This window comes from Ostrea edulis, chromosome 4, assembly GCF_947568905.1.
Source record: "Ostrea edulis chromosome 4, xbOstEdul1.1, whole genome shotgun sequence".
In the NCBI taxonomy this organism is placed as follows: Eukaryota; Metazoa; Mollusca; class Bivalvia; order Ostreida; family Ostreidae; genus Ostrea; species Ostrea edulis.
This window is the reverse complement of record NC_079167.1, coordinates 15,608,985-15,623,093: the sequence shown is the minus strand read 5'-3', so window position 1 is coordinate 15,623,093 and position 14,109 is coordinate 15,608,985. Positions and strand designations below refer to the sequence as shown.

The 14,109-nt window shown below is 35.0% G+C and overlaps 3 protein-coding genes across 8 annotated transcripts in view; 2 read left to right on the top strand and 1 right to left on the bottom strand.

Moving 5' to 3' along the window:
- LOC125668448 (uncharacterized) overlaps positions 1 to 1,587 on the top strand; it is a 34,131-nt gene extending 32,544 nt beyond the window's left edge. For all 5 annotated transcript variants that reach the window (XM_048902619.2, XM_048902623.2, XM_048902624.2 and 2 more), the window contains exon 4: positions 1,334 to 1,587. In XM_048902619.2, coding sequence (XP_048758576.1) covers positions 1,334 to 1,513 — 180 coding nt within the window. In that variant the 3' untranslated portion in view covers positions 1,514 to 1,587. The remainder of the gene's footprint in view (positions 1 to 1,333) is intronic.
- A 2,887-nt stretch (positions 1,588 to 4,474) lies between these two features.
- Positions 4,475 to 13,083, bottom strand: LOC125668438 (XK-related protein 6-like). Its single transcript, XM_048902608.2, has 3 exons — positions 12,388 to 13,083; positions 11,899 to 12,149; positions 4,475 to 9,085 (listed from the first exon to the last, which is right to left on the bottom strand). Exons 1-3 carry the CDS (start codon positions 12,960 to 12,962, stop codon positions 8,328 to 8,330), a joined length of 1,584 nt encoding a protein of 527 aa, XP_048758565.1. The 5' UTR covers positions 12,963 to 13,083; the 3' UTR covers positions 4,475 to 8,327.
- A 176-nt stretch (positions 13,084 to 13,259) lies between these two features.
- The window catches only part of LOC125668429 (multiple epidermal growth factor-like domains protein 10), a 21,486-nt gene continuing 20,636 nt past the window's right edge, over positions 13,260 to 14,109 (top strand). Inside the window, exon 1 of one of the 2 annotated variants that reach the window (XM_048902589.2) lies at positions 13,260 to 13,386. In XM_048902589.2, coding sequence (XP_048758546.2) covers positions 13,311 to 13,386 — 76 coding nt within the window. In that variant the 5' untranslated portion in view covers positions 13,260 to 13,310. The remainder of the gene's footprint in view (positions 13,387 to 14,109) is intronic. The other variant, XM_056162056.1, reaches the window with a different exon arrangement.

The following is a 14,109-nucleotide window of genomic DNA, read 5'->3' as shown; positions in this document are numbered from 1 at the left end:
ACCTGTAGCAGTCAGCCGGGTTACATCGCCGGGGGCCAGTTAGCTCAGTTGGTAGAGCACTTGACTAGAGATTCAGGGGGGGTTCGAATCCCGGTGTGGTCCGTTGTATTTTCTCCCTTCCTGTTACATTTGGTGCCGTTGACCACCCCTGGACATGCAGGTGAAATTAAGTCCAGCCAGGGGCAAAAAGAATCTAGGTTGTGTCTTCAAAGGTGAAGACAGGGAAGAATGTAGCGGTCAGCTGGGTTCGATTGCCGGTGGCCAGGTAGCTCTGTTGGTAGAGCACCTGACTAGAGATTCAGGGGGCCCGGGTTTGAATCTCGGTCTGGTCCGTTGCATTTTCTCTCTTCCTGTTACAGACCTTTCCTCAAATCACTGCTTAATGCATCCTTTCAATTTGTATCAGAAAAATTACATAAGCCACTGCCTTGCATCTTTCAATTTGTTTCAGAAAATTTACACTAGCATGTAAACACTTCTGCAGCTAATTCTTTCATAAATTCGTAAATTCTCAAGACTTCATCAAATCTCCTCAAATTAAATTTTGTCTCATCTGTGAAAAGGACATTTGCCAACATCAACATGGGTGGACAACTTCTTTTTATACCCTTGATAATATAAACATTGGTTTAACTCTCTTGTAAATTTTCAAATTAGATTTGAAAATAAAAATGCTAGGAAGCATCTTAGCAATTATTCTAATAAAGTCCATTAAAACAAAGACAGACCCCTCCTTAAACTCATACTGCAACGAAAGTATCGTAAGCATTCTTGTTCTTGTACATTCATTGTTGGTCATACACCCCAATTAACTTCTGTAAAGTTTTTGTTTAATATGCCTACTTATGAGGGATACATATACATGTACCAGAGGTTTAGGCTATAAGGCAGTGTAAATGGGTAAAAAAGTGATGATACAATGTTATCTAAAATGGTACATGGAGACAAAATACCATGTGATTGGTTATGAAGAGACTACTACCAAAATTTGTGGAATTCATGACCCTAGGACTAGTTACCCAGGCTTCAGGAAGTGTGGAGTTCATGACCCCAGGACTAGTTACCCAGGCTTCAGGGAGTGTGGAGTTTATGACCCCAGGACTAGTTACCCAGGCTTCAGGGATTGTAGAATTCATGACCCCAGGACTAGTTACTGATGCTTCAGGGATTGTGGAATTCATGACCCCAGGACTAGTTACTGATGCTTCAGGGATTGTAGAATTCATGACCCCAGGACTAGTTACTGATGCTTCAGGGATTGTGGAATTCATGAATTTCTGTTTTTACACATTATCATGCATTGAATAATCACCTGTACATTGTTTCCTTTCAGCTCTGTACTACTCTCTTGGAAATGCAGCACCACATTCACCATGTTTATGAGAGACAGGGCAAACTTATGGAGGAGAAAATGCAGGAGTTAATGGCTCGTCTGGAGAGGATAGGAAAGCTGGAACAGGAGCTGGCAGAGTTTAGAAAAGCACTTCAGCTACTTTATCATGACATTAACTAGTAAATTATTTAAAGGCTGCATTGTTAACATTGTTCACTTTAATTGTTGGAAATAAAATATAGATCAGGAATGATTTTAGGAGGTTCATTTTTATAGTCCCTTGATGGATCAGTCATGTTATGATCAGATACAGTGCATTTACAAGGCTAGGGTCATCAAACTTGGTACACAATGTTCCCAATGCCTATTTCTTTTTAAGGTCAAGGTAAAATTTACGAAGGTAACTTTGTAGGCACAAAACAAGATACAGATAGTACATGTACCAATAAGGCTGGATAATCAAACCCTAGGTGGTACATCATGTACCACATGGTAAATGGAAGATGTCTATTATTTTTCAAAGTCAAGGTCATACTTTTATGGGTAATCATGGAGGACTACTAATAAGGCTAGGACAATCAAACAGGGTGTATATGTGCTCCCATGGTTTTGGTGCCAAGTATACTTTGAGAAATAATTGTTTGCTTCTGTTGGATGTAATTGTTGACACTTCCTGCGATTACTTGTGCATTACTGAACTTATTGGATGGCGGGTATTTTGCAGCATGAGCATTGATTTGGTTTATTCTTGATTCAATATATTGACTACTTAAAAGGAGAGAACATTTGTTCATTGCATTCAGTGGTGCAAAGTAGATTACCTTTTCTTTTTGTGAACAAAATCAATGTAATTTGATTTAATTTTAGACTTGATCAAGAAAGAGAAAATTTGCTCAAGATTTTTTTTTCTATTCTTACGAGTAAAATCATTAGAATATAGTTAACCCTACATAAGTCTCATTAAATAATGAACTAGATGCAGTTCTTTGCAAAAATAAAAAAATAGTTTTCTGTAGACATATTCTAAGGTAATTGTAACTCTTTCTATTTTTGAAGATATCTGGAGAATAATTAAAGGTAACATACGCACTAATAATTTTCTCTTCTTTTATTATTTTTTGTGGTTTCCAAACTGACGTGATTAATGTCTCTATAATGAAGATAGCTAAAATAACTAATACAACAAAAACTATTTGATTTCATCCCAGATGAAGGAATAAATAAAAATTTTGAAGTTTATTCTTGACTTAATTCAACTCTCAGGCATCTTTGGTTGGCTTTATTTGTGTAATGCATGCATTGCAAATGTGTTCGCCATACATAGTCAGAAAGAAAATAATGGCATCAGTAAATAAATGGACTGTATGTATACATATATAGGAGTAAGGACCTATTGGACAAAATTCCTTATTCTTCATCAAAAACACTAATACAGACCTGAGAATTGTAAAAATAGCACATGGTATGCTACTTATGTAATAACTTAAAATTGTCATGCGGTTGAAACTTGGTTGTCAAGAGTCTGAGACTGTATTTTGAAGCTATTTTCATTTAACAAATGTTGTAGTTTCATTTTATTCATAGAATGCAGAAGTGTTGATATCTTCATTAAAATTTGGAGCAATTGATCCTGTCTTTAAATGAATTGGAGATTCTGTAATTCAATTACGCCAGACTATGATCCAAATGAACTAATACTAGTTCATGATCTTTACAATTGAGTTATATCATGGAGAACTAGGTATATGTATGTGGAATGGAATTTGACCTCTTTCTAAATAAATTGTTGCACTCTCTGATTGTTGCATCCACTAATTCATTGTGAGTAGTAACTCAATTGGGGATATCTTCTGATAGGTAGACTGAGCTACAGTTATTTGAGCTTGTGTTAGTTTGGTGTTCCATACTGGTCAATCACCTTAAGGAGGTACTCTACATCATCATAATGGCCGACTTCCTTTTAAAACATGGATGAAAATATAAATATCAGCAATATTTGTCTATTCATTAAAAAATCATCGACTAGCTCAATAGGTTAGCATGTTGAATGCTGAGCTGTAGATCATGTGTTCGAGTCCAGCAGGGGTTTTAAATATTTTTCAGATTGCTTTCTACTAAAACTGCATTTTTTGACTAAATAAATTAAATTTGAAAGTTTTCAATTCCAAAATATTGTATATATCCTCCACATTTCATCCATATAAAATTTCTTTGGTGTAGCATTCCTCCCCAACTGATATTTCTCTATTGTATAATGTCAATAAACAAAGAATTGTATAGTCAGCAATTTCCCTGTTCTAACCAGCGTTATCCCTGTTGCTGATGTCGATCAACTACGACATATTGCAACATTTCCATTGGGGTTTTTTCCCCTTTTATACCACAGCTATACAATTCTAGATAGTTGCAATATTCACTCTAAGGGAGAAAACTCTGTCTCTCACTGCGAATAACACGTTTTACTGTAGTTTGTATTATGGGGGCATGAAAGCATGGGGTAATTTATATAACCAACAAAACTAGACATTTTATCCATATGTGGCAGTCGGATGGATTCGACCGTCGGTGGGCAGATAGCTCGGCCGGGCACCTGTCTAGAGATTCGGGGTTTGAATCAAGCCCACTGCAATTTCTCCCTTCTTGCATTTGGTGCTGTAGACCAGCCCCTGGAACTGAAGGTGAAAATGACTGCCAGAGGATAAAGATTTTGGGTTGATGTCTTCAAGGTGTAAAGACATTTAAAAAGGGAGGAATGTGGTAGTCAGACAAGTTTGATCACCGGTGCAAGAGAGCTCTGTTGAAAGAGCACCCGATCATGGATTCAGGGGGCCCCCCCGTGAGATTTGAAATGAAATCTGGTCCGCTGCATATTCTCCCCGTGACACTTGTATTCATAACTATAGGTCCCCATGTTAAGTGAAAGGATGCTTGTGTGTTATAGTTAATTTATATTGAAAATTATAAACAAGAAAACATGGAAAGTTTATTACAGACAATACATTCCTGTGTTAACTTGGCAAATGTAAATATTGTAATAAATGACAACCCAGATATCCCAGTACCAGCCATTTGACAAGTCATCAGTCACCATATGTCCATGTGTTGTCTCAGCTTCTCGAAATGGACTAACAAATAACACAATCAATTTCATAACTTTATTTGGAAATTTTGGTTGAAAATACATGTTGCACCTAACAGTCATGCAATGTATCAAACAAGTCCTGAGATATTACAACAACCAACAAGAGCTTGTGCACCATTATTGTATACAGCACAAACCAACAACAGGACAAGGTAAAGTTACCACAGCAAGCAAAGCAGCACTTCAAAAACTGGACTTTTTATGGAAAGATCATGTGAAAGTGAATGGATTTCATATCATAGAAATAGATGTATATTTCACTTTTGCTGTAGTGGCTGTTTGCTAAGCATGCATATTGTTTACATAGAACTGCAACATGACAGCTGTACAAAAAAACACTTCAACATCAAGGACACTTGACATTACAAACGGTTCTTATCGAATGTAAAAAAAAAAAAAAATTCCCATACCTGATATACGACATTTTTCAGGTATGTGTATTATTTTAAATACGTGTAACATCAAGTGAGCGTGTTTAAATTGACTGCTCCTTTGGACTTCCTAAAACTCACTTGATGATGCATGTATATGTGTATGTGAACAAAACACAAGACTACATCTTCAAATTACTATAAATATAACAGTTTTACACAGCTGTACAAATTGAACAGAATTGCAAGTCTTAATGGGATTACAATGTGATTACTACAATGTATTCAAAAGAAGACTACTTGAAAAGGTAAGCATTGAATTTCTTTCTCAAACCCTCATTCCACGATAATGTGCAAAAACAATTGCAGACTAAATCTTCCTATCTGCCATATTCTGTGAAAATAAATTTCAAGCTTTATGAATGATTATACATGTACTTCAACAGTTCAATTTTTGTCTGATTTTTAAGTTTTGATTAACACTTTCACAATACCATACTAACAGTAATGGAGTGGATCCACCTCCCTCCTCTTTCTTATCTCTCTTCCCACTCTCCCCTTTCTTTTCTTCTTTTGATTCCACAGTAAAGGCAATATATAGCATATGTATATTTAAGCATGATAAGCAATATTCAATTCAAGGCACACAAAAGCATGTATTAACCATACAATGCCACATTTAGCATTATTGAAGGACATAGCATGCATAGAACATTATTAATTAGAGAGACAAAATCGGACTGAGAAAATACATTAAAGGCAGTGGAAAAAGATTCTCCAAAAAATATCCAGCTGGGTACCGGGTATACCATTGAAATTATGTACAAAAGACATCAGTAAAACATCCATGCATGGTCATGCCAATAACTTGATTACTTCAAAAAACATGTATAATTGAACACAAACAATACAATATTTTGGTCCAAGAACATGGAAAATTATGAACAAAATTAACAATAAACATCTGTTCAAGTAGTACAGGGAATCTAACATTTGTCATTCATGTAAATGTACATGTTCTACACTTGTATGAATATCATATACATGTATTTTTTTTTTATTTTTTTTTACAAATAATTTGTGCAAATTTATCCACATGTTAAAAGTTAGTTGCACATTTAAAAAAAATGCATATATATTTACCTTTAATGGTACATGAATGTACATTAGAAGAACATTATTATTCATAATTATAAAATACACCATACATATAATCAAAATATTAGTTCAAGAGATGTATATCAGTAACAAAGTGTTTACAGTTTAATATTTACTAGTCTACTTATATATATGATAAATATATGTATAACAAGGTCTAATGGACCACAACACTCACCTGAAACACCTAGCTCCTACCCAAATGCATGGATCTTAATTGTCAACTTTAGACCCATACTGTAGTCTTACACTATAATAGAACTTGTATTTGGACAACTTTGTGAGAATGCTGCAAAATATATCCACAAACTGAAACCTCTTCATAAGAATATTTCCTAGATCTATATATTTTCAAATACTTTTTTTGTGTGTTCACATCTATTGTGCCCAACCCCTCTTCCAAAGAGATCACAGTTGGAGAAATGAACTCTATCAATGAAACATACCTACTAGTATATGTATGTATGTTAATGAAATGACACTCCCTTCTGGTTCTCAAGGGAAAAGGTGGGTTTTTTCTATTCATCTTTTTTTCCAACATTTAGTATAACTGCCTCTCCATATACTATATTGTGGGCTTGGTGTTATGGTCATAAAAAATGAATCTATACCACGTATATAAGATGTTTGCATACCCAATATATTGTATTAGGTCTAAATACAAATTCTAGCCTTCTTCTTGAGAATTATGTGTCCCCCATTTGACCCCAGGTTACATGTACAGTATTTAAGAATTCTCTCCCTCTAGCTTCTTTCTTTAATTAGTACTAGAACTTAATTATCTCCCTCTCAGTCTAACTTGATCCACTTTTCTTCACTATACAAGACAGTTACAAATAAGAATTGGGAGCAGATCAAAGATCTCATTTTAATCTAGATGTAAATTGAAATTGGAATAAAACAGCATTACAATAAAGTGAAATTCTGTTTACTCCATTGTGCTGAATTCGATTGAAAGAGACCTGGTGGTTCTAGAAAAAAATGTAATGAGAGTTCATGGACAGGCAGATGACAAACAGATGCCAGACAAATTTTTATTTTAAAAAAAACCTCACTCACTTTCATCCTGCTCATGTGATCTGAAAGCCGTAAATGTGTATTCATCATGAATTACATTTTGTGTTATAGACTAGTAGTAACACTGTAAAAAGGTAAATTTAAAAAAAAAAACAAGAAAAAGAACAAAATAAATATATCCCCATCTCCCATCAAATCTCCAAAAGGAGAAGAATACAAAATGAGAATCATTAGTCAATAGTGTACAAGTACTTTCTTTCAGTGAGGTACTGATTTCTGCTTTATCTGCTGTCATGAATATTGAATATTCAACAGCATTTTATATCAGGGGACTATTCAAAGGTAACAAATTAAATAAATATTATAGAATTGCACACAGAACTGCAGAGTTTTGTACCCGTGGACTAAACAGAAAAAGAAAAATTTCTGGACATTTAACCCTTAAAACCTGTCAAAGGTTACACATAAAATTTCAGGATTGCATTTAGAAACATCTTTTATCTTGAACACAAAAATATAGGCACCATTTTATCTATAGGACTTTTGGCAATGTGTTTGTATATACATGTATGCTACATAAAAAGTAGTTAATGCCATTGGAAACTTTTAAATGTGTTGTTGAAAATATGGCATCATTTTTGCAAGTTCCTTACACTTTCAATGATTACTGAAGTATATGACATACCAGTGTTAAGAGTTCAGCCTCTGATACTATTGCAAGTTCAATACGCAAGTTTTGAGATAAGAGCTCTTCATTGTCGGAGGTGCATTTGGTGATATTCTAGTAACTCTGCTAGACTTACGGTCAGTTAGGAAGTCGATAAAAAACATATCTAAATGGATAACTGTAGGAAATATATAATACTAATGAAAGAAATGTTTTACTAAAAAGAAAACCAAAACAATGTCATATTTGTTAATACATGTATGTACATGTAATATCCTAGTTATAACACAAACTAACTGCAAAACTGTACCTCTCCAAGGAGAAAATCTGGTCTATCCCAATTTTTTTTCACAGAGCTACAGTTCTGCTGAATATTTACGAGAAATGAAATAGTGTAATATGATAACCATATCTTAGTATATCCTGTAATTTTTTACTCACTGAATACTGATTATTGGTTTATGTATCAAATTCAGGAGATAAAACTGTGTATAAGAAACTTATTGTATACGATTACATATATAGTGATAGGCATTTTTCCCGCCTCATTAGAAAACAAATTCTATTTGTGCCATATGGAGTGCGAGAGCTAGTGTTCTAAAGGGAGGCAACTCAGAACTTGCGTACTGAGCTGACTGTCTAGGCTATTTCCTGGTGCTTACATAATGCATTAACTGATGTTAGCTGGATGTTCTGGTCCTCTTCTTCTAAAGTATGGCAAACAGACTGGTAACAGTTGTACTGCTGTGTAGGGTGAAGAAAGAATTTGATCTCAGATGCCTTAGGGTGACAAGTCTTATAATAAATAAGTTGAAACGTTATATGTAGTACACAACCTCCACCCACAGCACCAATGGCTGTAAAATAAAGCCAGTCTCCTTTTTGGTCCACACTGTATAACCACATCACCATCATGCCAAAATTTTCAGCATAGAAAAGAATGTAATACACAATTGCCCTGTATCTTGTGTGTCCATCCCTAGCATTCAAAAAGCAGAAAATCATGGCATATCCCAGTATGATATTAAAGATGACTTCATCTCTCCTTTTCTCCCCATAGAAATTAGTTTTCTGGCAAACTAACCATAGGGTCATAATGATCCAATGGACAGCTGCCACTACAAGGACAAAGTAGGTGAATTCTGAGGCAAACAGTGCTAGAATCAGCACTCTTGGCCCAATCTCGCACAATCTCCAAAAAAAATAACCCAAGGTCAACATCGCAGTGGCCAAAAAGCTCTGCTTTTTTGGATCCTGGCTTGTAGACTGGTCCTTTTTGCTGATGTACTTTTCGTGAAGCTCGGAGTACTGCATGGCCCTCAGTGCTTTGTGATATGAGGTCAAACTGAAGGAGAGTCCTGTCCAGGATCCGACCAGAGCCACCACTCGGATGATTTCTAGCAAAAGACCATATTCTCAATGAGTACCATAGGTAATTAAAACAAGAGGCCCATGAGCCACATCGCTCATCTGGGCACTAAATGGCATGGATCAATTAAAGTCAACACTACATAAGGTTGCCTGAGGTTGCATGAGGCAACAATAAACCCCCTTGTATATTAAGAATTTTGAATCCTATTGTCACCCCTCTCTGACCCTAGCAGTCACAGCATGAACATCTGAAACTACAGTAGATTAGGATACTTGCATATTGATTTGACAAATTATACCCTCTGGTTCTTAAAAAGAGAAATATGGATCATTTTCCTTACATAATACAAGTCAAAATTGAAACTCCCCTCCCTATTGTGGTCCCATTCAGTGGCAGATCCAGGATTTTCCAAAAAAGGGGCCCACATGTAAAAGTCAAGTATTAGCCAAAATACTCAGCCATTTTGGGTGCCAAATCTAGAGTTTTAATTACAATATTTCTGATTTCAAAATGTTCTGTGCAGGGTTTGAATGTTTTCAACCTTATCATTTATATATGCCAGTAATGCCTTGTAAATTTGTGGTGAAAAAGAGGGGGTGGGCTCCAAATTCACCACTGCTATTCTAGAACTCCTTCTTTTGTGGCCCAGGGGACATGGTATGAACAAATTTAAACCTTCAGTACTGTTATATAAGAAATATTTCATACAAGTTTCAGATTTTTTGCTTCTTGGTCCTTGTAGATTTTTAAACACCACCCAATTTTCACTATTTCTTAATCATCTCTCCTTTGGAAAAGGACATGGCCCTTCATTTGAACAAACTTAAAACTCCTTCACTCAAAGATACTCTGTTACGGTTGATGTTAACCCATTGCATTGTTTTGTTAATATAAAGATAAAACAAGAGGCCCACAGGCCTTATCGGTCACCTAAGTACTAGTGAAAAAGTATCACTACTTCCATGGGCTATGAAATCTAGAAAAAAAAATTCCTGATATGAATATCTAAGTTAAATTCTAATGTTCAGCAACAGTATAAAACAAGATGTGTTAAAACTTCACTGATGAAAGGCTTAAAATAATAGGTGTATTAACATTAAAACATCAAAAGATATGACTAATTTGGACTCATCCTAAAGTCATAACCCTGGTTATGAAATTCACCATTTTTGTACATCCTTTTCTGTTATTCCTAAGTATGCATTTAGATTTAAATTTATACAGATCAGCAAACTTGCACATAAATACTATATACTAAGTTTGGCCCTACCCTGGCATCAGAACCCTTACTAGTGGGGATCATCAAATTTACAATTTTGGTAAAAGACTACCTGCTCTATCCATTTAGTTTCAATTTAGTATAAATAGCACTAAAGAAGATGTTATTTAAGTGTTTTACACATAAACACTATAAAACAAGCTTGGCCCTGCCCTGGGGTCAGAACCCCTACCCCAGGGATCATGAAATTTACAATTTGGTAGAGGCTTTCCTGCTCTACATCACTATGCATTTAGTTTTTCTTATATGTGTGCAGTTCTAAAGAAGATTTTTGAAATTTGTCAATTTTGGGCAGTTTTTGCCCCACTCCTAAGGCCCCAGGGGTGTAGGAGTCCTGAAATTTATAATTTATGTTCCCCTTGTTCCAAATATGTTTCATACCAATTTGAAAAGAATTGGAATAATGGTTATCAAGAAGTTAAAAATGTCTATTGTTCACACATTTGATAACTGACCATTTGGTCCCATCCTGATACCAAAATGCCTACCCCTGGGATCATTAAATTTACAATTTTGGTAAAAGACTACCTCCTCTATCCATTTAGTGTAAATAGCAGTAGAGAAGATGTTATTCAAGTGTTTTACACATTAACACTATATAACAAGTTTGGCCCCGCCCTCAGATCATAAATTTCATGATATTTTTAAAATATACCTATCTCCACTTCAAAAAGGGCATGGCAGTTAATTTATCCAAGCACTTACACAAGCATGCTTTGAAGCAAGTTTGGCTGAAATTAGCCCTGTGGTTCTGGAGAAAAAGTAAAACATGTTAGAAGTTTACAGACTGATGCCTGACAAAGAGTGACCAGAATAGCTCACTTGAGCTTTCAGCTCATGTGAGCTAAAAATGAAATTTACTTCTTGTACATGTACTTACATTCTACTTTCATTTTTGTGAGAACTCCCAGCCATTAAAATGTTATGGCTATATCTATCAAGATTCATGTGCATTGTTCACAACTACAGCACATTCATGACATTCATTCATCACTTACTGTTCAAAAGTTATTAGCAAGGTTAAAGTTTTCAAAAAGTAGGTCAAACTCCAAGGTCTAGGTCACAGGGTAAAAAATGTTGGTACCCACGGAAAGGTCTTGTCACAAGGAGTACCCATGTGAATATCAAAGCTCTATCACTTACTGTTCAAAATTTATTAGCAACGTTAAAGTTTCAGACAAAATTACAGAATGACAAATAGGACAAAAACAATATACCCCCCGATCTTCGATCTTGGGGGCATAAAAACAAGAAAATACACTACGATTAGTTAACTCAAGGATTAAAACATTTCAGTTATAAGAACAGATTGTACATTGTGTGTGTTGTATAAGCATTAGTTTTTCGTGAATTATTTTCTAAGAAGGACATATATGTAACAGCCTGCATGCACATGTGCCTAAAGTGAGTCAATGGTAGTGATATAAAGAAATATACATTTCTAAAAAAAAACCATGCACATTAGCAAGAAATTATTGAATGATTTGAAAGACAGTGAAAGTGACATTTACACACTACATAGCTACTGAAAAAATTAATTTTCAAAAAAAGATTCTTACTCAAGTGTCCATGCTCTACAAGATCATTAATCCCATCCAACCCATCGTCTTTTATTTCTCTGAACAAGATGAAAAGCTGAAGAACAAGCTGGGGTGCTGCCTCCAAAAAGCATTCAAACATGCGAACCAAGCCAGCATCTGTGTCCTCATACAGCATTTGTTTATAATGGTGCCATTTTTTCTTTCTTTCCTTTTCTGTCTTGTTACTGCCTGACTTGCTCATGATGCCATGATAAATGTATTCAGAGTGTCTGCAGTATCAAAAGTTAAAAAGTAAGCAAGTGTGACTTTATCAGTATTTTGTAACCAAATCTTTTTCATATCAAATTATAAGATCATCAATGTAAGCCACATTCACAGGCCTCTTAGCTTTGTTTATACATATATACAAGATTAATGACGCAGTTATTTTTAAACCAACGCACATGCATGTCCCAGAAGCTTAAATATATTTAAGTTTAATTCACAATATACAAATTAAAGCAGTACCGTACAACTGGGCCCAGCATTAATGGAAAGGTAAAAATGACTCTAAGGACCCAAATCCATGTTGGTGTGACTTTCATTTTAGGTTTCTTTGCAAGTTTCTTCTGTTCCTGTTCATGATCAACTAAATACCATCGAGCACTTTGACCATTTGAAATGAGAGCTGGTACAACGATGAACCCAGTCGTAAACCCAAATGCAACCCATCTATCAAGTGCATAGTAGTGCGCTGATAAAATAATGTCTGATACAACATCATAGAAGAAAAGTATAATTGAAAACATGGCAAAAATGATGTCATAATGCTGATATGGGTATTTTATAATTCTCGAAATTTTTCCTTTCTTATCCTCTCTAAACTGTACAGCACAATCAGGCTGTGATTTATCTCCATCTTCAATTATGTCTCTCTGATCCTTTCCTTTAATCAAAGTTTGCAATTTGATATCAGAATCTTTTTCAGTCTCTTTTGAAACCTTTTCCTTCACAGAATAATACACCCTGCGTGTATAAGGCACTTTTCCACTTTCAAACAAAGGAATTTGTTTACGTCTCGTAACTGTTTCACCGGAATTCATTTTGATATTCGCTCAAGACAATAGTCAAGTACTACGCACTCGTCGTTCTATAGATTACCAGATTCATATTTTGAGTAAGTTCGGGCTACAGCTTCAATTGAGGAGTTCGTACAAGAAATATTCGATTCAAATTTTACATCATTATCATCTAGGCCTTAGATGATTCTTTTTATATTAATTTATACTAAAACATATAAAGGGATTAAAACATTTGCCTGAGTCACTTTGCACAAGCCATGTAGTGTTTTGGTGTTTTTTTTAATTTAGGAGAATTTTAATGGAAATAGTTTTAGTACGATTTACTATCTTATTCCAATATACGCCGTGACAAAAAATGTCAAAATCGTAATGGAAAGTGATGTGTTTTTTAGCAAAGTCTGTTGGTTTTTGTTAGTGGTTACATTAGTTCAACCATATTATGCAGGTAATATTTATTTGTGTTACTAGATACATCATTTCCCCGCAGAATAAAAGCTCTCTCGTTGGGGTTTTTAACGGGTTTATCTGTTTTGTAAACACCCATTTTTCTCATATCCATCAGCTGTCCGTGTACTCTGACACATGGTTAGTTTTTCTCACATCGGTGATTCCGTATCTATAGGTTTTTGTACTGTGCACTTAATAGCAAGTGACTTGCACAAAATACTTCACTCCCAAATTACATCACTCCAATTTGTTAATGGTGAAACTGCCTTTAATATATCCTATTATGTAATGGGTCCTTTTAAAAATAGTGAATAAAAAACTAAAACTCTAGACTGTAAAAATGATATGATGCAGTTGACTTCCCGCAACAAATGGCTGTCAGTCAAGGACCTGGCACAGTATCTTCCTGGTCTCATCTGTATGGTGCCTTGTTGGTTATATATACGTACAGCTAAATTCAATCTAAATAGTTACTAATAACTAGATATTGAATTAAAAAATGTCACATGGTCAAAAAAGGCGAATAGAAATGTATTATTATGTAGTTAATGTAGAATATGTAAATTTTTACCTGTTTTGATCACAGTTGAGGTTGGTCTGACAGCACGTAAAGCTCTCTTTCCGATTCAATATGACATGCCAGTGGGTGACCCCTCCACATCTGTGTTAATGTGTATTGGACAACCAAAGATGCATGTGAATATGACAACATCTGAAAAAT

Bases quoted from the DNA above. Each gene is read 5' to 3' on its own strand.
- LOC125668438 (XM_048902608.2), bottom strand. From the start codon at position 12,962: ATGAATTCCGGTGAAACAGTTACGAGACGTAAACAAATTCCTTTGTTT. The intron at 12,150-12,387 runs GTACTGCTTTAA...TTGATACTGCAG, and splicing joins ATGCTGGGCCCAGTTGTACG to ACACTCTGAATACATTTATC. The intron at 9,086-11,898 runs GTAAGAATCTTT...GTCTTTTGCTAG, and splicing joins TGTAGAGCATGGACACTTGA to AAATCATCCGAGTGGTGGCT.